This window comes from Strix uralensis, chromosome 4 (assembly GCF_047716275.1).
Source record: "Strix uralensis isolate ZFMK-TIS-50842 chromosome 4, bStrUra1, whole genome shotgun sequence".
Classification (NCBI taxonomy): domain Eukaryota; kingdom Metazoa; phylum Chordata; class Aves; order Strigiformes; family Strigidae; genus Strix; species Strix uralensis.
Window position 1 is genome coordinate 2,114,835 of NC_133975.1, and position 23,407 is coordinate 2,138,241.

Below are 23,407 nucleotides of genomic sequence, written 5' to 3' on the forward strand. Positions count from 1 at the left end.
TCTCTCTCTTTCTTACATATATTCATGTGTATAAGCTTTGTAGGAGTTGAATTGCAATCGGGTGATCAGTGACCGGTTATTAGGAAAATAGTCTCATCTCCAAAGTGCCTTTATTCGTTCTCAGGACGTTTATCAGTTGACTGTTGCCATTTACTCACTAAAATAGTCAGTTAATAAAGTCACCAGCACAATTGTTCCTTGGAGTCCTTGTGGTGACTTGACTGGCTCTTCAATCGGCATGCAGGCTCTCGGGGAATTCAGAAGATTTCCCCTCCTCGTATCCCACCACATGGGATCACAGAATCCCAGAATCATCAAGGTTGGAAAAGACCTTGAAGATCCTCCAGTCCAACCATGAACCTCACCCTGACCGTTCCCAACTCCACCAGATCCCTCAGTGCTGGGTCAACCCGACTCTTCAACCCCTCCAGGGATGGGGACTCCCCCCCTGCCCTGGGCAGCCCATTCCAACGCCCAACAACCCCTTCTGCAAAGAAATCCTTCCTAAGAGCCAGTCTGACCCTGCCCTGGCGCAGCTTGAGGCCATTCCCTCTTGTCCTGCCGCTGGTTCCTTGGCTCAAGAGACTCCTCCCCCCTCTCTGCACCCTCCTTTCAGGCAGTTGCAGAGGGCCATGAGGTCTCCCCTCAGCCTCCTCTTCTCCACACTAAACCCCCCCAGTTCCCTCAGCCGCTCCCCATCACACCTGTGCTCCAGACCCTGCACCAGCTCCGTTGCCCTTCTCTGGACACGCTCGAGTCATTCAATGGCCTTTTTGGAGTGAGGGGCCCAAAACTGAACCCACTCATCGAGGGGCGGCCTCACCAGTGCCGAGCACAGGGGTAAGATCCCTTCCCTGTCCCTGCTGGCCACGCTAGTGCTGATACAAGCCAGGATGCCATTGGCCTTCTTGGCCAGCCAGGCAAGATGGATGAGACAGCAGGGCACGGAGCAACCCCTGGTTCACAATGGGAGAGGAGGGAGAGCCAAAAGCAAGAGATGCCCAGTGGGCACCTTTTAATTCTCCATTTCACCATGGCACCACGTTCAGACGGGGCAGCACAAAGCACAGGCCATGAGGGAACTGTTTCTTCCCCAAAACCGCTGCCGACCCAGCGGTCCTTCACTCCCTCCTCCTCCCACGAGATGCCTCGTCTTTCTGTCCCGGTCCCAGGCGCCGTTTCCAGTGGTGGCATGAGCAGGTGTCCAGCACAGCCACTGCCCCGGCAGCTCTGATCCCTCCCGGATCAAAGTATTAAAATTCCCCTTAACAAGGCGCAAGGAAATCAGACCCTATTTCTCTGTGACATGCTTCATAGGCAAAACACGTAGCAACGGGAAGTGGAAGATATTTCTAGATGTGGGTTAACAATTTCCCAATGATTTCCCAGAAAATAAAAATCCCAGCGGTGTTTTACATCCATATGAAAAGTGAAGTCACTGAAAAGACAAAAAAAAAAGGGAAAGAAAATGTGAAGGGATGGAGATGGGTGTGACCACGCTGAAATCACCAGGGCGAGGAAGAAACTTGAATTGTGTCCTCCAGAAGTTTCTGAATTATGGCTGGGGAAGTTATCGCATCGTGGACAAAGGGAGGAGCTGGAAAGCCTGGGGAGCCTACACTGTGCCTCGGGAAGGGGGCACAACACCCCCAATTCCCTGCTGGGATGCCTGGATAAATAACACGAGTGCACAGCTAGAGGCACCCGGGTCCTTCAGCACACAACTCAGGTGTCCCCAGGATGCAGGAGGGACAGCGCCAGGACTCTGCTGGGCACCCACTGGGGATTAAATCCCCAGTGAACCCATTTCTATTCCTACCACTCTCTTGTCCCACCCCCATACAATGCTCACTGCAAAATTTTCAGTAGCCAGGCTTCAAGCTTGAAAATATCCAGGCGTGGGGGGGGGAAAAAAAAAAAAAAAAAAAGGAAAAAAGCAGCATTAACCCCTTACAGCAAGCCAGTGGTGGCAAACAGCCACCAGAACAGGCTGATCCACTGCCAGGGAGCAACGAGGGAGCAGGAGCAGCAAGTCAGGCGGACACTTCCCGTAGGAGCAATGAGGAAAAGGCTGCTTGAAACAGGCTGCGGCCACAGCACATCAAATATTACGTTGTTCAGTTTGATGCAAGGCCTGGAAGAAGTTCAAGGGGGAAGGGCTGCAGCAGCCTGCCAGCTGGGAGAGGAGAGATTTGGGGGCTGAATCATTTAGCAGCAAAAAAAAAAAAAAAAAAAATCTTGCAAGTGGTTTTTATATCTTACGTCATCCTGTGGAAAAAAAAAAAATCGAGAGAAAATCTGGGTGGATTAACAGAAGGAAAGGCATGAGCTTCTGAGGACGATGAGATGTAACAGCCCGTAAGAGCTCTGCACTGGCTCAGCTCACACAGATACGCTCCCAGCACTTCCCGTCCCATCACTTATAATATTGTTGTCATTAAAATTAATCTGGGTGCTCAGAGACGGAGCCTTTGAAAGAACAAGACTTAAAACCTGATCTGCTTCAAAAAGTGTCCGTTCAAGGGAAAACCTCTGCTTATGCTGGCACTGGATTAAGGAGCTATTTTTGGTTCCCAAGACCTAATCAGCAGTCGGGACTACACCTCAAACAGGGAACAGAGCTATTTTTAGGCTGAGCTCTAAGTTTATGGCACAAGATGAGTGTTTGGGAGGATTAAGTTGTTCCATGTTGGGTTTTTCTTTTTTATGAATCAGTTCCAGTGGAAACAGGAGGTGCAAACACTGCCTCGGCCAGGATGCAGCAGGACAGCGGGGCTGGGGCGGGTTTTAAGTCCCAGCCCAGCTAAACACAAACTCCAGCAGCATCTTTTTGCTATTAACCCCATCCCACACCCCTCGGTTACCCACATGTCTTCCATGAGCTGCCCTCAGAGGGAATTCTGCCCTGGGTGGGGGGTTTCTGGATTGGGGTGACTCGAGCTCAAGTCTCAGAGGGGGACACAATCTCTTTTATGGGACTAGATGACACACCTGGAAAAACAACCAATCTTCTGCCCATACAAAACCCTTTCCAGGTTTGAAATAGCAGCTGTGGGCTTCGCAGCTCAGGCTCAGAGCAATCACTCTGAATTTAACTGGGTTCTATTCATCCGACTATGGAAGAGGTGCGGCACTGAGGAACGTGTGGAGATTGAGGAAGATGCACCGAGCACGTTGTGAGAGACTGAAACATCTAATGATTGTCTCAAAGCCTGGTTGTCTGTGTGCTTTGAGTCACGGGGTGGTGTCAGTAATACCTCGAACGTTCATCAAGGACCAGCTGTGGCCTTTGTAATTAGTCTAAGGAATGTCACCCAAGAAGCAGGAGCGTATGGAAGGATATGACAAACTCCTTAGATAAGCCTCAAAAAGAGGGAAACGTGGACTGAGTGAAACCAAATGTTTCCCATCAAGCACAAGGACCACTGATCACTGGCTCCATAGAGCCTGATACTTTGTGGTTCTATTGTGTACGCCAGATGCCATGTATGCCTTGCAAAGGACTTTGCGACTTCACCAGTGAGGAGGGGATAAGAACTGATTTTTGCCCCAGAAGCTGGATGATTTCTCAAGAAGCATGAAGTCAGCAGATCTGTGGGAACTGAGGCAAAAACGAAGGTGGGCAGGGCGAGCACAACCACCAATCCAACTGCTCATGGAAATGAGTTCATGGAATACCTGCCTCTCTTTGTCTAATATGCAAATCAGCTGATAAGATGAGCTTAAAAGGCAAAAGAGAACTTTGCTGTGTATGCACCCACCACCAAAGAACTGAAGACTGAGGACCAACGGGACGCTGCTGGATCCATGGTGGTGACTATTCTTGCAACTCTATTCTGGATGCTTGCTTGATTTCTGTCTTTTCCTTCCATTCTGTCCTATCGCTACCCTTCTTCACTTTTAATAATAAAAACTGGTTTGGGTGTACGGCATTTGACCTTGTTTGTGTCTTAATCTCACTCCTGGGAGATTAGATCAGGACACACATCCAGCACCAGGCACCCAGGACTGCCAGGACCTGCTCCTTGGAGGTGTTTTGGAAGCTCCTCTTGAGGAAGGTGCCACCAGCTTGGGTTCAGCTCCTCACCACACAGGACATCCAGGACAAGCCACCCATCTCTGGCCACCTACTCCCAAAGGCTGCTTTTAGCAAGGTTTGGAGGGGCCACAGCCTGACACAGACTTTGCTAATTAAAAAACCATTAAACAGGCTGTCTTGTCCCGGTGCCAGAGCTTGCAGAGATCGGGAGCAGGATTGCTCCTAGCTAAGGAGACGTGCTTGGTGCCCGAGTCTGTGCTCCTTCCCTTGCTCCCTGCAACTGCAAACGGGTCTCCCCCTGAACATGGACCCCAGGATGAAACCTGCTGCTTCCCAGCCTGCTGATCCCATCCCAACACCCTTCTGCTCTGTGGAGAGCTGCTCCTTTCCACCCGTCAGCTACTGCCCGCCTGCACTGCCAGGTGATGCTCCCACTGAGACACCTTGGCCCTGGCTGCCCGGAGAGCTGAGCTCGCTCAGAGACACCTCCAGAGAATCACACAGAATGATCTTACCCCTGGACTTGGCACCGGTGAGGCCGCCCCTCGATGACTGGGTTCAGTTTTGGGCCCCTCACTCCAAAAAGGCCATTGAATGACTCGAGCGTGTCCAGAGAAGGGCAACGGAGCTGGTGCAGGGTCTGGAGCACAGGTGTGATGGGGAGCGGCTGAGGGAACTGGGGGGGTTTAGTCTGGAGAAGAGGACGCTGAGGGGAGACCTCATGGCCCTCTACAACTGCCTGAAAGGAGGGTGCAGAGAGGGGGGATGAGTCTCTTGAGCCAAGGAACCAGCAGCAGGACAAGAGGGAATGGCCTCAAGCTGCGCCAGGGCAGGGTCAGACTGGCTCTTAGGAAGGATTTCTTTGCAGAAGGGGTTGTTGGGCGTTGGAATGGGCTGCCCAGGGCAGGGGGGAGTCCCCATCCCTGGAGGGGTTGAAGAGTCGGGTTGACCCAGCGCTGAGGGATCTGGTGGAGTTGAGAACGGTCAGGGTGAGGTTCATGGTTGGACTGGAGGAGCTTCAAGGGCTTTTCCAACCAAGAGGATTCTGGGATTCTGTGGGTGCACACCCCTCCAAAGGGCTTCTCCCAGCGTCACCCCAGGATCTGCCATCCACAGCTGCCGTGGCAGGGGCAGGCAGTCACCCCAGCCCTGGGGATCTCTGCAGGGGGAAGGAAGCAGCAAGCCACCCCAGCACAGACGGGAGAGGAAACCTCAAACAGAAAACTCCTCGCAGCCACCCCAGAAAGGGGAAGAAGCTGGAGGCCCCTGTGAGCTCTTGGGCAGCTCCTGGGAAGCCAGAGGCACTCTGGGGGTTTGCAAGCTCACATCCCGCCGCCCTAACGCTGCTTGCGAGCGCTGGCGTATGGTGGAGGGCTCCCCAGCCCCCCTACGTGGCTGTGCACACTCATTTAGGTCACGGCATTTAATCAGCACATCCGAACTGTCTCCAGTTTCAGTAAAACCCTTTCCTGTGCAAAGGCTCCTCTCTCCTCCCACTCGCCTCCACGGAAAACAGCAAGCCACAGAGCACGGCTGCCAAAAGGCAGGTTTGGGAGGAAAGGCAGAAAGCACCCGGTGTCTATTTTTACATTTTCTGTTGCCAGGATCAATTGGAGAAGCAAGGGAGGCACGGGGAGCAGAACACAAAGCGCTGCTGTATCTCCAGGCCCCCAAAAAACCACGTGTTTTCCCTCATCCTCCAGCAGCATCCCATACCGGAAAGCCAGCTAGTGCTGAGCAAAGGGAAAAACCACCCCGCCATGGGAACACAAGCGCAGGAGCTGTTTGTTAAGGAGAGAAAGCACAGGATGCTGACAGGATGGATTTGCTCAGGGTCAGCGCCTGGTTCGCGCCGTCCCCCCTCCTCTGCTCTTTGTCCTCCTTTGGGCTGCAGGTGACTGTTTATGGGGGGCACGGGGAGCCCCTGCTCCTAGAAACTGAGCTACAGGGGGAAAATGCTTGGGCAGTATTTTCTCCTCGTTGTTGAGCAAACTTGTTTGGGTTTATGAGACAGCAGGTCTGCGCGGGCTGCCCCAGCACCTCCCAGGACGGGAAGACAAGCTGCTGGACTGATCAGGAGGACACAGAGCCACAACCCTTAACAGAAACGCTGACCATGATCTGGGGCTTTGTTACCTTGACCCTTCCACATCCCCCTCCTGATCAAGCAACTCCTTCAGCACAAAAGCAAGGACAAAGCTGAAGCTCCTACCCCATCAGCAGCGTGGCGGGTCAGCATCCTGAAGCCCTGGGGTGATCCAAGCTCATTTCCTCGCTTTGGGATCACTACAGTCGTGTGCAACATCACACAGGGGAGAAAACCCAGCGACACTGGGACGGGAGCAGGCAAGCAGGGCAGCGCACGCAACAGGGCTCTCAGAGATGCCACGTGCACCATCGGGGCACCATCCTGCCCTGCTTCCGGGGAGGGCATGGGTTCCTTTTCAAGAAGAACAGGGGTCCTTCCAAGGAGAACCAGCTTTGCTCTCCCACAGTTGGGGTCCCCAAGGGATCCCTATCCACCCTCCAGCTCAGCTGGACCAACCTCGCCCCAACAAACCTGCCCACGCACCCTGGGTACCTTCAGCAATGGTTCTCCAGTTTCGCCCTCACACTGGTCCCAGTGCCTTCCTAGTACGGAGTTCGAGAGCTTCCTTGGGTGGTTCAGTCCCTTAGCGACTCGTGGTGTTCGTGGATGCAGAGGGGGAAGGACGCACAGCTGGAGCATTTCTAGAGTGCTTCAGCCATCAGGTGCTTCCCAAAAGCCTCCCAAAACCACTCAGCGTTGTCAAGGAGGTCGAGGTTTGCCTCAAACTGAGCAGAAATGCTCCTGCCCCACACAACTCAGCCACCTGAGCTGCCTAATGGAGCAGAGACAGCCCAACGCGGAGTCAATGCCTCTTCCCTGACCGCACCAGCCTCTCATTTACTGCTGATTCATCCCTGCAACAAGGTCAGCCTGGCTTAGGAGAAGAGCCTCAAGTCTTTAATTAAAGACTACTCAGGTCCCTACAGTGACAGAGCAGGACAGAGCGCAGAAAAGGCAATCCAGGGAAAACACGTATGTTGGCAGAAAGGGCATCGCTCCTCCTGGCACGACCCCTCCTCGATGGGCACAGCGTGGGCAGCAAATTTTGGTGAGCCAAGAGCTGAAGCAGCGCTGCGGAAACACGCACATCGCATCGGGCCAAGAGGAAGCTCACCTACCCGAGAAGGGAAGCGTAGGGTGGAAAACAACCCAACCCTGGGGAGTTTCGTGCTTTTTTGTCTGGCTTTGTGTTTTTGACGCAGCTTCCCCCGCCGGTGCTGGGAAGTTTTTCTGCAGCGTAGGTTCATTTTCGTGTCGGTTTTGGATGGCCTATTTTGCAAGGTGATCCCTGTAAGCTGCTAAAAGCACAGATGGAAAATAAACACAGGCTGATTCCCCCGCGGATGGGGAAGAAAGGACTCAAGCAGCTGAGGTGGGAAGAAGCTCATCTCTCCAAGTGTTCCTCTGAGAAGTGCTCGAAAACAAGCTTGAACAAACCAACCCCCCCCCAGCTCGTTAGATAATTCAGCTCACTGCTAACGAAGCAACTCAACCCAGGTTTCGCACGACCAACTCAGCTGCTCAAGAGGCTAAAGGGGATCTCGGAAACAAAGAGCAGGAGCTGTGGGCAGAGAGGGGTGCAAGAGGCTGCAGCTATGGACCCAGCACTGGTGCTCCACAGATGTGTTACATTTTCTGTTGCCAGGATCGATGCAGGAGCACAGGACAACTGGAAACCTGGAGGAGAAAATCCCGCCACTGACTTGCACCCGCACCGGGACAGAGAAGCCGTCCGTCCGTGCTGTGCCGTACCTGTGCCCTGCTGAAGGGCTCGTCCCACAGCTCACAGGCCAGGAACAGAGATTTTGTCACTCCACTGGGTCTCGATCACAGGGAATAGCCTGCAAACTTGCAAGGCACGATGAAAGTAACAATAATCAAGTAACAAGCGCCAGGACAAGAGGGAATGGCCTCAAGCTGCGCCAGGGCAGGGTCAGACTGGCTCTTAGGAAGGATTTCTTTGCAGAAGGGGTTGTTGGGCGTTGGAATGGGCTGCCCAGGGCAGGGGGGGAGTCCCCATCCCTGGAGGGGTTGAAGAGTCGGGTTGACCCAGCGCTGAGGGATCTGGTGGAGTTGAGAACGGTCAGGGTGAGGTTCATGGTTGGACTGGAGGAGCTTCAAGGGCTTTTCCAACTTAGATGATTCTGTGAAAACCAGGGGAAAAAAAAAACCAAAACAGCCTTGCTCGTGTCTGCAGCTCACTGGCACCCCTGAACAACACCCAGGCTGTGCTCCAGGCACGTATCCTGCAGCACCTCAGTGCTCCGTGCCCTGGGTCCACCCCGTTAAGGTCCTGAGCATCCTCACTCCTGCATCCCAGCTGGAACGGTGCCCCACAGGGCCCTGGTGCCTGGCACCTCCCCTTGGCTATGGGGGGACTGGGATGGCCCAGACCTGCAGAGCCCCTGCACAGGCTGTTTTCTTGGCTCAGAGGAGACAGAGGATGGTTGCCCAGCCACCCCACTGCCCCCAAATCTGTGTGACAGCCTGGAGAGGGATGGTTTCAGGAGCAGGGTAGACACCAGGGGCTGAGAAGAGCTATCAACCACCAGGACAGTGCTGGCATGACAGCAAGAGCGGGTAACTTCATCACAAATCAATTTAGGCCGCAAAGATCAGTGGCTTTCCCCTCTCTAGCACAGGATGGGCAGGTAGGAAGAGGAAGGGAGATTTAAGGAGCTGGAAAACGGACCATGAAACATTTATGAATGAAGAAGAGATAGTAATAGCAGGAGACAGAAAGTGATCTCTTCAGCTATATTTATCTGCTTACGCTCCAGAGCATCTAAGGTTTGCATCCTCCGAGTCGTGAACAAGCCAATAAACCACATTTGTGGTCACCAAATGACCTGAACTGCCAGGCCAGCAAGACTAAGGGACGAGGCCCCTGTGCGAGGACGGGAGAGGAGGCAGCGCTGGTTTCTTGCTGCACGAGAAACCAAGGGCACAAAGAAAAGTTAAAAAACCAAGCCCCAAGTTGACTTTGCAGGATTGCAAAGCACAACCAACACTGAGGAGCTGTTCCACAGGTTCCCCCGGTGCACTTGCTTCCGGGGAGCTACTTAACACACAACATGCACAGGATGGGCAGGAGAAACACGTTTTTGCTGTAAATCCTTTTTCACTTCCAAATGGGAAGAGCATCACGACAGGGCTTGCTTGGAAAACCTAGTACCTAGAGGCCACGCAAGGCTTGGGAACGCAGCAGCGCTCATCCTCCGGAGGGGAAACCAAGCCCAGGGGCTTCACACAGCTTAAAATACCAGCTACACCCGGTTCGGCAACAGGTCACGCACCGACTGTTCATTCATTGCATCAACAGATGCTGCAACCCGCTCTCAGGCATGAGTCACGCACGTGAAAAAGGGGGGAAAAAGGGAAAAAGGAACAAATCTTCAAGCCTGCAGCAGGTTGTTCTGTTACACACACCTCTACCCTCGGTGGACTTGCCAGTAGAGAGACCCATGTGCTGGAAACGCAGAGCTGGGGTGGTTGTGGGATGCTGCTCTGAGGATGGAGCTCCCAAACCCCACCGTCCCGCTGGAAACCCAAACCCTGAGTCCCCAGCCAACCTTCTGACAAAGAGAGCAAATTCCCATGGCAGGTATTCGCACACCTTTGCCAAGCACAAGCTCCGGGGTAGGAAGAGAGGTGGGAGCAAAGGTTTTAAAGCCTTTTTCACTCACCAGACAGCATACAGACAGGCTGCAAGGTGGTTTTTTGGACTCCAATTGTCAAGAAAGCCCCACGGAGGCAGCCACCCATGCCAGCATGCCTGCAACGGAGCAGCATCCAGAGCAAGAGGATTTCGACGTCTCTGGGGGCAAGGAGCCCGTTCTTCCTTCATGTGGACACCTACATAAGCACAGTCACGAGCCAACCACAGCGGATGGGCAGAATAACCTGGTCCAGACTCTGCCCTGGCCACAGTCACAGCGTGGACAACACGCTCAGCTCAGCCCAGCGCGACAACACGGCCCCTTGCAGGGCAAGAGGAGCAGAGAGCTGAGCCCACCCTGCCTTTCTGGTCACTGGAGAGGAACGACTGGCCAAAAACATTTTGGCAGACCCCAGAGGGAAGGGAAGGAGTCACCTTGGAAAGATGACACAAGGTGGTAAAGCTCCTGAAGCATGGGGTGAGCACCAGCTGAACTCAGTACATGCAATAGCACCAGCTCCACCCGCGTCCGGAGCTTTGTACCAACAGGTTCGAGGTGTTTTCAGAGCCGGCTGTGGGTTTTTCTGCAGCTGCTAAAGAAAAAAGACAGCTGGAGGCAGTTAGGGCTCTGAAAATCAGTGTGAAACAGAGAAAGAAGCCTGAATCTGCAGCTTTTTGTTTTTTAAGATGATGGAGAGTGATGGGCCAGCGCTCTCGGCCACCAACAGTCCAACCCCAACATGCCCGCCTTGCAAAGCTGGGATCAAACTGCTCAAATATTTTTTAAAAACCAACAAAAGCAGATCCTTCCTGCAGGAGAACAGAGCAAGGGCCTTAAACCCCTTAAACCAGCATTAGCAACTGGGTGCAAATGGGGTTAACTGGGCAGGTAGAAGCAAAATTACACCCTGCCACCATTTCGTAAGCAGCATCACCTCACCGCAGCGCCTTGGTGCTCTTCCCTGGGCTCCCAGCTTGGGCAAATGCTTGCCCGGGACAAGCTGGCCGCCAAGGACCCTATCCCAAGGCCTGCCTGCCTCCTGCCCAGCCCTCGCCTTCGGCAGCACAGAGAGCATCTCGACCTGATTTTTGGCAGGACTAACCCTCTCCTCCCCCTGCTCGGCAGTGTTTCAACACAGCAGGGCGTTTCCTGGCTCGGCCGAGACTCAACAACCCCTCAGAGCTGCTTTTTCAGCTTCAAAACAAGGATTTCATCACAGCTGCTGTTCTCAGCCACCCAAAGACCTTCATGAGTTTTACCAGCCACCTCCAATCAGAGCCCCCAGGGAACAGGGCTCTGTTTGCCCTTGTATTAAAACTTTCCATCCTGAAACGATCAGCTATTTCCTCTCCGCCCTGCTGCAAGGTCTCTTCCTCTCCTAGGCTTAAGGACAGACATGTGGAGGACACGGCTACAGCGATTTGGCCTCGGCTCATGACTGATAAGGAGCAGAAAGTGAGCCCGGGTGTGAAAATCTCCCCTAGGAGATGCAGCCAGGAGCCAAGGCCACGGTGGGAACCACAACTAGCACAAACCACCGCATCCGAGAGAGAAGCCACAGCCAAGAGCCTGCAGGCCACAGCGCGTGCTCTGATGCTAATGTTCTTCACTGATTTTAATTTAACAAGGGAGGGCGACGGCCACAAGCACACCATGGGCTGACAGCGGCCCAGAGGGGTTGGAGAGAGGGTCTGTGCCCGGGGGAAACATCACAGTGCCACGGAAAGCACGTTACTCATCCGCTCTCACCACAGCGAGGAGGGGATGTGATGGGTACAACCAGCAAGGGGAAGGGAAAAGCACCTGGCGCAGGACTTGGCTTGGGAAGGGACCAACAGACAGAGAGGGAGCCCCGGCAGGGATTCACAGAATCACAGATCACAGAATCCTTCAGGCTGGAAAAGCCCCGTGGGATCACCGAGTCCAACCCTCAGCCTGACTCTACAAAGTTCTCCCCTACCCCACATCCCCCCACAGCTCATCCAAACGGCCCTTAAACACACCCAGGGATGGGGACTCCACCCCCTCCCTGGGCAGCCTATTCCACTCTCTGACCACTCTTGCTGGGAAACATTTTTTCCTCATGTCCCCTCGGGGCCCATCCCTTGGCCCTGAGGGTGCTTCTCGCCCCTCCGAGGTCCCACCACTGCTTTGCTGATGAGCAGATGGGCAGCACACATCATCAGGAATGATGTGACCTTCCGGAGGGCTTCTCGACCACCCTGGGGCCAAAGCAAATTCAGAGCAACGTTCCCCTGAGCCACCTCCATTTCAGCATGTTCCTTCCCCAGAGCCGTGCTGCTTCTCCCTCCCCACAGCTGCAGGCAGTGACTGGGCTGACCAGCTCCTTCTCCCCACCAGCTCCTTCTCCCCACCAGCTTCACCAGCACTCCTGGCCTGACTCCACAACACCTTCACCCCCCCGAACCCAAAGAAATCCTTGTCCCTTTTCCACTGATCCTTGTCCCAGAACCGAGCTCCATCAAGACATGCAGGAGAGAAGCCCTGGTGGCCTCAAGGACTTCAGCTAGAAAAGTTTAGCACCCAAAGGAAAGGTTTTGTACCCCGAGTAGCTTCTTTGCTGATGGAGAACAAGGAGAGTGTCTCATTCCTGCTGCCAGGGCGGAGATGCTGCAGCTGCACAGAAGCCCAGACCCCTCTAAGCAACCAGCCCCTCAACAGCAGGGGAGGGACAGGAACAAGTAAAGGCAACTGCAGCAGGGAGGGCTTTGGGGAATTTGGAGCTGGGCTAATTTTGCACAGGTAACAACTCCACAAGACAAGTTCTCTGTCGCATAGACACCAAAAGCCACTCGCTGTTGTTGCTCCCCATCCAAGGCAGCAGCCAGCAAGCAACTGCAAGTCACTGCAGGAGAACACCAGAGCCAGGACTCACGACTCCTCTGCTACACTTACTGTCTCCTTACCCACAGGATCCCAGTGCTGCAAAGTCCTGAATTTTAGTCTCCAAAGCTTGAGCTCTGGCAGCCTGGTGTTTGCACGGCCAGCAGAGCTTTGCCCCGGAAGGCTCATGGCTTTAACCTTTCCCCTTTGCCATGGGGCTGTGAGGTCTTAAGGAAAGAAAGTAAATGAAAATGATATTTCAAAGGGGGAGAGAGAGGGTAATGACAATTAGGGTTTTCCTTTGCCCAGCCTAGGAAACTCCAGGTGTCCACCATCCCTCACCGCCATCAGCCTGACAGCCCATGGAGCAAAATCAAGGCCCTTTCAGGCCTCCACGCAGCGAGGTCCAAGGTCCAACCCTGCAGCGTTACAATGCACCTCCTGCCCTCCCTGACGCCAAGCCCCCACTGAAAAACCCAAAAGGCCAAGCCCTCACCACGCCACCCACCCAAGGGACCACCTTGGCCAAGGGGAAATGTTGAATTGAAGCTCTCATCATGCTGCAGCTGGAGGCATTTCCACCCTCCCCAGATGCTGCGTTGTCGGGGATGGACGCGGAGGTAACGCTCCCCAGCTCGCTGCTATGCGGCAGGGAAGGCAGGATAAGCCCCCGCAGGGGACTGCAACAGCATTTCCTGGACGTCAGGAAGCAGAAGCGATAGCTGCTTTGTGAGTACAGAAAAAGCCTTTTTCTGCTGGGCTGAGCCCTCGTTTTGGAGGGACTGACCACGCTGCTGCTTCCCCGCTGAACTACGACGTCTCCCTGTGAGCCTGTGCCCACCCGCAGACCGTTACGGTTGGATACAGTGATGGTCACCAAGCCAGTACGCAAATATTTTATTGCACGGCCTCATCCTGCCGACAGCGCTGGGCTTTGGGCTCCCAAAAAATGAGGCAGGACAGAGAGCTGCAGGGACCAGGTCACGGGAGGGAGAGGTGAAGACCAGGAGCATCCTGCCCAGGCAAGGCCACGGGCACAGGGGTTTTTTGGATGCAGAAAGGTACCGCGTCTGGAGACACACGTCGGGCTCAGCAGGGCAGTAAAAGGCACGGGTGAAAAATAAAAGCACTATATGGCTCAAATGGAAAGGGAGGAATGATGCTGGGCACTGCTGCTTAGCTTCCCAACCCCAGGCCTTGGGGCTGGCTGAGCGTGGGACAAGCCTTGGGATGCCCAAAAAGGCCAGGAGGGCTCTCAGGCTGCTCTTGCGCAAGTCCAAGAGTTGATTTTTCTCCCGGGCAAAACACCGAAACCACCGAGACATTCGACTGAACCACGCAGCTCATAAACACCCCCGGACACCAGCTGAGGGCTCGTTCCTGGAGAAGAGTCCAAGTTTGACAGAACATTTTCCATCAAGCTGAAAACAAGTATAAAAATCAAAGCCGGTAAAGTTTCCGTGCAACAAAAATCAGCAGGAAAATGAGAGCAAGGTCAACATGCTGACAATCAAGGCCATTTTTTAAGCGGGGTCCCATTCCAACTGGCAGCAGTTTTGTGCCCAGAAGCGAGGACCAAAGGTGGGGTCCTAAAAACCAGCATATGGCACAGACTCAACTCACACATCCCTCACGCGGGGGCCAGTGGTTATCTCCGCTGCCCAGGCCTGGGCATGTTCTGCGGTGCACTCCCGGAGCGGGGGGAGCCTGTGTTTGTTTTGCTATTTTTTAATCTGGTACTAAAATTTCCTCCTAAACAAAGTTGTTTGCAGTAGGGCTGAACCAAACGTCACAAGTTGGCTGGAAGATGAGGCAGCTCGCAGAGCCAGAACCCCCGGGGCTTCCCCCAACCCTTCTCCCACCCGGCTGGACAAGCTCCAGCACTCCGGACACCCCCTGAAAATCAATTGCAGCCCCTTGCACACTGCAGACCTGCCACCACCCTCCAGACACCTTCGACACCTTCCAGCTCAGGGGTTCAAGCGAGCTCGGGGCACAGGGTGAGAGCTCTCCGTCACATTTTCTGTGCTCGCTTCCATCATTAGGGGCCATGAGTGAACATAAAGAGCCTTAAAAGCTCTTGCGATCCTCAACAACACGAGGGGGAGTTAACTTTCCTTATGCAAGCGAAGCTACAGGAAGGGAGGGAGACAGACAGCAAAAATTTGGGGGATCTCCTGCCTCCCAGCCCAGATCCCCTCCTTGGGCTGCAGCAACGGTACCGCCGGGGTGACCGGCAGCACGGACGGTGTCCAGCCGTGTTGGACATTGCACCCGTGGGATTAACAGTCCCTGACACCAAGACCTTTGAGACAAGACCACGGGCTCAGGCTCCTGAAACCTTCTTGGGACTGTCACAGGCTCCCCCTGCTTTGCACAGCTTCTGAAAATTCTGCTAAGAGGAGCGTGGCTTTCCTCGAGACACAGCTCCTATCCCGGCTCCCGGTGCAAAGCTCGCTACCCAAACCGCAACGAGGACGGAGAGTTATTTCACATCCTCCCGCGCCAAAACAACACGTCTCTCCCGGCGCGCCCCAAAGGCCACGGATCAGCTCGCTCTGAAGTCTGCCCACGACGCTGGTTTGAATTAGGCCCGAAGAATTCAGATCCAGCTCCTCCGACGCCGCCCATTCTCCAGGCAGCGCTAATAAAAGCAAAATAAAAACGCCGGGGGGCGGGAGGGGAACCACTCAGACACTAACTCCGGGGTTAGTCACTTCTCCTCTGTGCCCACGCTGCCATTTTAGGGCATGCAGGAGTCTCCACAGGCTGCAGATGCAAACGCGCTGCGTTTCTCCACAGGAAAAGTTTTTCCGAGCCCTTTTCACGCTAATCCCGCTCTCTAGGAGCGAGACTGCGCCGTCTGCCAAGCCGCGGCGCTCCCGCCGCCGCCTCCCCGGCCATGCCCTGGGTAGGAGGGCGAGGGAGGCTCCTCTCCAAGCCTGCAGCTTCGGGCAGCGAGCCAGACTAATTCCTGGGGTTCAGGGAGCCCGTGAGCAGCGGGGACGCTCCTGGAGGCGCGCAGCAACCCAGCAAGCCGGGTCTGCGTGAAGCAAAGCTCAAAAAAAACTTCTTCCCTAAAGGAATTTCATCCACATTCTTGCATTTCTCTGCCTGGCAAAGGCTAGAAAACATTATTATTGTTTTAAAGCCTTCTGGGGGAAGGAAGAACAGCAAATCCCACACATGCAGCGATTTATGCTGGAAGCAATGCAGGGCTGGGGTTCGGTTCCCCGAACTGGGGGGACCCTCCTGCAACAGCACTGTGACAAATCAGGTCATGCCGACAGCCCCCCCCGAGCCAGTGTGGGGGCTGGAAAGCCACCGCAGCCATCGTAAGGACAAACCACCGCCGGTATCTGTGCCACGGCTTCCCGAGAGTGACAGACCCCAGGGGGGGACCCTCCCAGGATGCAGAAGGACCTGGTGGCATCTTGTGTCCCCTGGGACCCCCTGCCCAGGGGGAGGAAGGATCCTGCGATGCCTTGTACCCCACAAGTCCCTCCCGAGGTGGGGGGGGGATAGAAGGACCCTGAGACACCCCCCTCAAACATTCACAACACCCTTCCTGGAGCACATGTGACGCCCCACCCTCCGTGATGCCCTTCCTGGAGCATCCATGGGCCCTGCGATACCCTGTATCCTGCAACGCCCTTCCTGGGTCATACATGGACCCCATGCCACCCCGTCCTCTATGACACCCTTCCCAGGGCACCCACGGACCCTGGGATGCCCCATCCCCTGTGACACCCTTCCTGGTGCACGCATGGCCCCTGTCAAGCCCTTCCTGGGGCATGTCTGGACCCCCATGACACCCTCCCTGGGGTGCCCACAGACCCCATCACACTCCACCTCCCTCACTGCCCTTCCTGGGGTACGTGTGGTCCCCACGATTCCTCGTCACCAGCGACACCCTTCTTGGGGCATGCAGGGACCCTGTGACACCCTACGGCCTGCAAAGCCCTTTCCTGTGGTGTGCACGGACCTGACCACACCCTATCTCCTGCAACGCTCTTCCTGGGGCTCACACAGACCGGTGACACACTTAACAGGGCACACAGGGACCCCCTGACACCCATCCTGGGGCACAGAGGGACCCCGTGACACCCTTACCAGGGCACACAGGGACCCCTTCACACCCATCCTGGGGCTCACACAGACCCATGATGCCCATTCTGGGACATAAAAGCACCCTGTGACGCCCATCCTGGGGCATACAGGGACTCATGATACCCTTACTGGGGCACACAGGAACCCTGTGACGCCCATTCTGGAGCTCACACAGACCCATGACACCACCCTGGGGCACACAGGCACCCCATGACACCCTTACAGGGGTACACAGTGACCATAACACTCACCCTTGGGCTCACAGAGACCCATCACGCCCATCCTGGGGCATACAGGGACCCATCACGCCCATCCTGGGGCATACAGGGACCCCCTGACGCCCATCCTGGGGCACACTGGGACCCCATGACACCCACGCTTTGGCTCACAGGGACCCATGACACCCACCTTTGCGCTCGCAGGGACCCCATGACACCCACCCTTGGGCTCACACAGACCCACGACACCCATCCTGGGGCACACAGAGACCCCATGACACCCGCCCTTGGGCTCACACAGAGCTGTGACACCCGTCCTGGGGCACACTGGGACCCCGTGACACCCATCGTGGGGCTCACACAGACCCATGACACCCTTACCGGGGCACACAGGGACCCCGTGACGCCCACCCTTGGGCTCACAGGGACCCCACAACGCCCATCCCAGAGGCCTCCCCTGCTCTACCCCCATGGGTGTCAGGCGAAGGCCAGCGGGACCCACTCACCGCTCCTCAGGCGCGCGGCCCTGCTGCAGGGCGGGCTCCAGGGGCACCACGGCCTGGCCCAGGAATCGGTCCATGCCCACCAAGGCCCGGTGCATAACGGTGAGCACCAGCCCAGCGCGGGCCGGGCCCGCCGGGGCACCCAGCTCGGGAGGCAACTCGAAGGCGCACTCCTCCCGCCATTCGGGGCTGCCGGTGCTCTTCTCGGCCACCGAGGTGCTGTACTTCTCGCGGCCCAGCTGGATGATGGTGTAAGCGTCGCTGGTGCCCGGTTTGCCGCCGCCCTTGCACCGCAGCCCGCGGGCCCGCACCACCGTCACCTGGACGTGGGTGGGCAGCCAGGCCGGAGAGCCCTCAGCGGGAAGCGCGGCCGCCCGCAGCAGCGCCATGGCGGGACGCTGAGGCGCCGCCGGGCCGGGCTGGGCCGGACAGAACCGGACAGAACCGGACCGGGCCGGGCCGGGCCGGGCCTCGCTCCGCCGCCGCTGCCGCAGCCGGGCCGCAGCGCGAGCGCCGCCGGCCGCCCCGCCCCGCCCCGCGCCACGCCCCCGGCTCGCCCCGCCCCAAGCCACGCCCCCGCGCCCGCCCGTGGCCACGCCCACCAGCCCCGGGGCGAGCTGTGGCCACCGCAAAGCCGCGAGGGGCCACCCTGCGTGTCGCGATATGGCGGCATAGAGGGGGGACGCGGCTGTGTGCCCCTGCAGCCCCCCCGGCCCCCGCCGGGCGCGGCCGTTCGAGGCGTTTCCCTTGTTCTGCCCCAAGGCGGGCGGGTGTGCGGGCGAGAGCCCGCGGGGCACGTATGAACATGCGTGTGCAAGCGTGTGCGGGCACCTGCGTGTGTCTGTGCACGTGTGTCCATGCATGTACAAGCAGGAGGACGTGTGTCTGTGCATGTGTGTGCATGCATGTGCACACATGGACAACTGTGAGCACGTGTGTCCATGCACATGCAAGCACGAGCACGTGTGTCTGTTCATGTGTGTCCGTTCATGTGTGTCTGTACATGTACAAGCACGATCACGTGTGTCCTTTCAGGTGTGTCCATGCATGTGCATGCACTTGCACACATGGGCAAGTGTGAGAACGTGTGTCTGTGCATGTGTGTCCATGCACGTGCAAGCATGAGCACGTGTGTCCATGCATGTGTGTCCATGCATGTAGAAGCATGTGTGTCCATTCATCTGTGTCTATGCACACGCAAGTGCAAGCATGTGTGTCTGTTCATGTGTGTTCATGTGTGTCCGTTCATCTGTGTCCATACATGTACAAGCACGAGCACGTGTGCTTTCAGGTGTGTCCATGCACGTGTGTGCGCTTGCACACATGGGCAAACATGAGAATGTGTGTCTGTGCATGTGTGTCCATGCACATGCAACTCACGCATGAGCACGTGTGTCCATGTGTGTGTGTCCATGCATGTGCAAGCATGTGTGTCCATTCATTTGTGTCTATGCACATGCAAGTGCAAGCATGTGTGTCTGTTCATGTGTGTCTGTGCACATGCAAGCATGAGCATGTGTGTCTGTTCATGTGTGTCCATACATGTGCAACACAAGCACATGTGTCCATTCACGTGTGTCCATACATGTGCATGCACTCGCACACATGGGCAAGCATGAGAACATGTGTCCATGCATGTGTGTCCATGCATGTGCAAGTACGACCATGTGTGTCCATTCATCTGTGTCCATGCACACACAAGTGCAGGCATATGTGTCTGTTCATGTGTGTCTGTTCATGTGTGTCCACACATGAGCAAGTGCAAGCATGCATGTCCATGCATGTGTCCATCCATGTACAAGCATGTACATGTTGTCCATGCATGCGTGTGCATGCACATACAAGCATGAGCACGTGTGTGTTCATGTCTGTCCATGCATGTGTATGCACTTGCACACATAGGCAAGTGTGAGAACATGTGTCCATACATATGCAGGCATGAACATGTGTGTCCATGTGTGCCCATACATGTGCAACACAAGCACATGTGTCCATTCACGTGTGTCTAGAAATGTGCAAGCACAAGCATGTGTGTCCATGCATGTCCATGCACTTACATGTGTGGGCAAGCACAAGCATGTGTGTGTCTATGCACATGCAAACATGAGCACGTATGTCCATTCATGTGTGTTCATACACGTGCAAGCACAAGCATACATGTCCGTTCATGTGTGTCCATACACGTGCAAGTGCGAGCACGTGTGTCCCTTCATGTCCATGCATGTGCAAGCATGACCATGTGTGCCTGTGCATGTGTGTTCATGCATGTCCATGCGCTTGCACCCGTGGGCAAACACAAGCACGTGTGTCCATTCATGTGTGTCCATGCACGTGTAAGCCTGAGTGTGTGTGTCCGTTCATGTGTGTCTGTACATGTACAAGCACGAGCACGTGTGTCCATTCAGGTGTGTCCATGCATGTCCATGCACTTGCACACATGGGCAAGCGCGAGCACGAGTGTCCGTGCACATGCAAGCGAGAGCATGTGTGTCTGCTCATGTGTGTACATGCATGTCCATGCACTTGCACACATGTGCCAGCGTGAGCACATGTGTCCATTCAGGTGTGTCCATGCATGTTCAGGCACTTGCACACATGGGCAAACCCAAGCACCTGTGTCCATTCATGTGTGTCCATGCATGTGCAAGCACGAGCATGTATGTCCGTTCACGTGTGTCCCTGCATGTCCATGCACTTGCACACATGGGCAAACACAAGTGCATGTGTCCATTCACATGTGTCCATGCATGTTCAGGCACTTGCACGCATGGACAAGCGTGAGAATGTGTGTCCACACACATGCAAGTGTGAGCACATGTGTCCATGCATGTGTGTCCATTCAGGTGTGTCCATGCACGTCCATGCACTTGCACACATGGGCAAGCGTGAGCATCTGTGTCCATTCACATGTGTCCGTGCATGTTCAGGCATGAGCACGTGTCTGCTCATGTGTGTCCATGCATGTTCAGGCACTTGCACACATGGGCAGGTGTGAGAATGTGTGTCCACGCACATGCAAGTGTGAGCACGTGTGTCCATTTGTGTGTGTCCATGCATGTTCAGGCATGACCATGTGTGTTTGCTCATGTGTGTCCATGCATGTTCAGGCACTTGCCCACATGGACAAGTGTGAGAACGTGTGTCCATGCACATGCAAGTGTGAGCATGTGTGTCTGTTCACGTGTGTCCATGCCTGTGTGTCCATGCATGTCCATGCACTTGCACACGTGGGCAGCTATGAGAACATGTGCCCATGCACATGCAAGTGTGAGCATGTGCGTCCATGCACATACAAGTGTGAGCATGTGTGTCCATTCATGTGTGTCCATGCATGTTCAGGCATGACCATGTGTGTCTGCTCACGTATGTCCATGCATGTTCAGGCATTTGACCGCATGGACAAGTGTGAGAATGTGTGTCCATGCACATGCAAGTGTGAGCACATGTGTGTTCACGTGTGTCCATGCACTTGTGTCCATGCACATCCACGTACTTACACCCATGAGCAAACCCAAGCACATGTGTCCGTTCACGTGTGTCCATTCATGTGTGTCCACGCACGGCCAAGCGTGAGCACATGTGCCCATACCTGTACAAGCACAAGCGCGTGTGCCCGTTCACACGTGTCCATGCACATACAAGCACGTGCACATGCGTCCATGCACATGCAGGAGCGACCACGTCTGTCCGTTCATGCATGCCCACACCCGTGCAAGCACCAGCCGTGTGCCCGTTCACGCGTGTCCACGCACATGCGTGTGTCTGCATGACACCCCTCGCTGCTGGAGCCCCCGCTGCCCCCCGAGCCCCCCCGCACCGCCAGCCCTTCGCAGGCGGCTTCGCCCTTGACCGTGAGCACACGGCGGCACGTTCCCGGCCTCCCCCAGGATTATTCCCGCCACAGAGCCAGGCACAACCCGCTCCGATATTCAATATTCCGCAGCATTTCCCACGCCGCGGCCAGGCGGGGGGACAGCAGCGTCCCCAACGGGGCCCCAATCCTAAAAAGCAATTAAAAACCTCTCCTAAAAACCCTAATCACTCCACTGCGCCACCAAACCCCCCATTCCCTGGCCCCTCAAGCAAGGTCACGCCGAAGAGGCCGCGCCGGGGTGCTCGGTGGCGGCGTTTTGGGTGCTCACGGCTGGGCTACGCCGGGGTGATCTGGGCCCCGGGGCTTCGATGCCACCGCGATAAGGGACGTTCGGGGCCACCTCGGTTAATAGGACGGGGCTGGGCTGCTCTGCTCTATCGCTCCCATCTCCGGCCTCAAACGCGCCGTGTGGGGGGTTTTTTTGCCTCCTTCTGCTTCGTGTCCCCTCCCTGGGGGCCAGGAGCGTCCGTTCCGCTCGGCCGCGGGGACGCAGGCTGCCCCGATGGGCTTGTGGGGTGTTGCACGGGGACAATGGCCCCTTTGGGGGTGCTGCGTCCCCTTCAGGGGTGCAATGTCCCTTTTTGGGGTCACTATGTTCCCTCTGGGGTTGCTGCATCCCCTTTGGGGGTACAACATCCCCTTTGGGATCACTATGTCCCCTTTGGGATCACTGAGTCCCCTTTGGGGTCACTGTGTCCCCTCTGGGATTCCTGTGTCCGCTTTGGGGGTGCAATGTCCCCTTTGGGGTTACTATGTCCCCTTTGGGATTGCTGTGTCCTCTCTGGGGTTGTACACCCCCTTTGGGGGTGCAATGTCCCTTTTAGGGTCCCTATGCCCTCTCTGGGATTCCTGTGTCCCCTCTGGGATTTGCTGTGTCCCCTTCAGGGGTGCAACGTCCCCTTTGGGGTCACTATGTCCTCTTTGGGGTTGCTGTGTCCCCTCTGGGATTCCTGTGTCCCCTTTGGGGGTGCAACATCCCCTTTGGTATCTGCTGTGTCCCCTTTGGGGTCACTATGTCCCCTCTGGGATTTGCTGTGTTCCTCTGGCTTCCCTGTGTCCCCTTTGGGGTAACTATGTCCCCTTTGGGGTCACTGTGTCCCCTTTGGGGTTTCTGTGTCCCCTTTGGGGTAACTATGTCCCCTTTGGGGTCACTGTGTCCCCTTTGGGGTTTCTGTGTCCCCTTTGGGGTAACTATGTCCCCTTTGGGGTCACTGTGTCCCCTTTGGGGTTTCTGTGTCCCCTTTGGGGTAACTATGTCCCCTTTGGGGTCACTGTGTCCCCTTTGGGCTCCCTGTGTCCTCTTTGGGGTTTCTGTGTCCCCTTTGGGGTAACTATGTCCCCTTTGGGGTCACTGTGTCCCCTTTGGGCTCCCTGTGTCCTCTTTGGGGTTTCTGTGTCCCCTTTGGGGTCAATATGTCCCCTTTGGGGTCACTGTGTCCCGTTTGGGCTCCCTGTGTCCCCTTTGGGGTTTCCGTGTCCCCTTTGGGGTCAATATGTACTCTTTGGGGTCACTGTGTCCCCTCTGGGATCCCTGTGTTCCCTTTGGGGTTTCTGTGTCCCCTTTGGGGGTGCAACATCCCCTTTGGGGTCACTATGTCCCCCCTGGGATTTGCTGTGTCCCCTCTGGGGTTGCTGCGTCCCCTCTCCTTACTTTTGGGGCTCTGCGCTGCTCCTGCTCCCCCCAAAACTGCTGCTAAAGCGACCGAAGCCACTGAGTGCAGGAATAGCCACGTTCTGCCCCAAAAAGCCTCCAAGCAAGCGCAGAAACTGGGGGAAATGGGACAAAAAAAACCCCCTCAACAACCCATATTTTTGGGGGTGGGATGCGCTGTCCCGGCCGTATTCAAATCTCACATTAAAATATGCTTCATAGAGGAATAAAAAACTACACGGGGAATTTCTTATCGCCCCTGAGACGAACCGAAATCCAATTATCCCTCCAGTCCGGTGCCCGGCCCCGCTCTGCCGGCCGCCTCTTATCCCTCCTCAGCATCTGCTTTTTATTTTGCCTTCTTTTGATTGTTTTTCCCCCCTTTTCTTTTTTTTCTTTCTGATTATCTCTCGTCTCGCT

The 23,407-nt window shown here is 55.8% G+C and overlaps 1 protein-coding gene across 4 annotated transcripts in view; it reads right to left on the reverse strand.

Annotated features, from left to right (window-relative positions):
• Positions 1-17,975, reverse strand: part of RAB11FIP5 (RAB11 family interacting protein 5) — a 46,921-nt gene extending 28,946 nt beyond the window's left edge. The window contains exon 1 of one of the 4 annotated variants that reach the window (XM_074865398.1): positions 17,466-17,975. In XM_074865398.1, the coding sequence (XP_074721499.1) occupies positions 17,466-17,851 (386 nt within the window). In that variant the 5' untranslated portion in view covers positions 17,852-17,975. The remainder of the gene's footprint in view (positions 1-17,465) is intronic. The other 3 variants (XM_074865399.1, XM_074865400.1, XM_074865401.1) reach the window with 3 other exon arrangements.
• Positions 17,976-23,407: the final 5,432 nt, after the last annotated feature.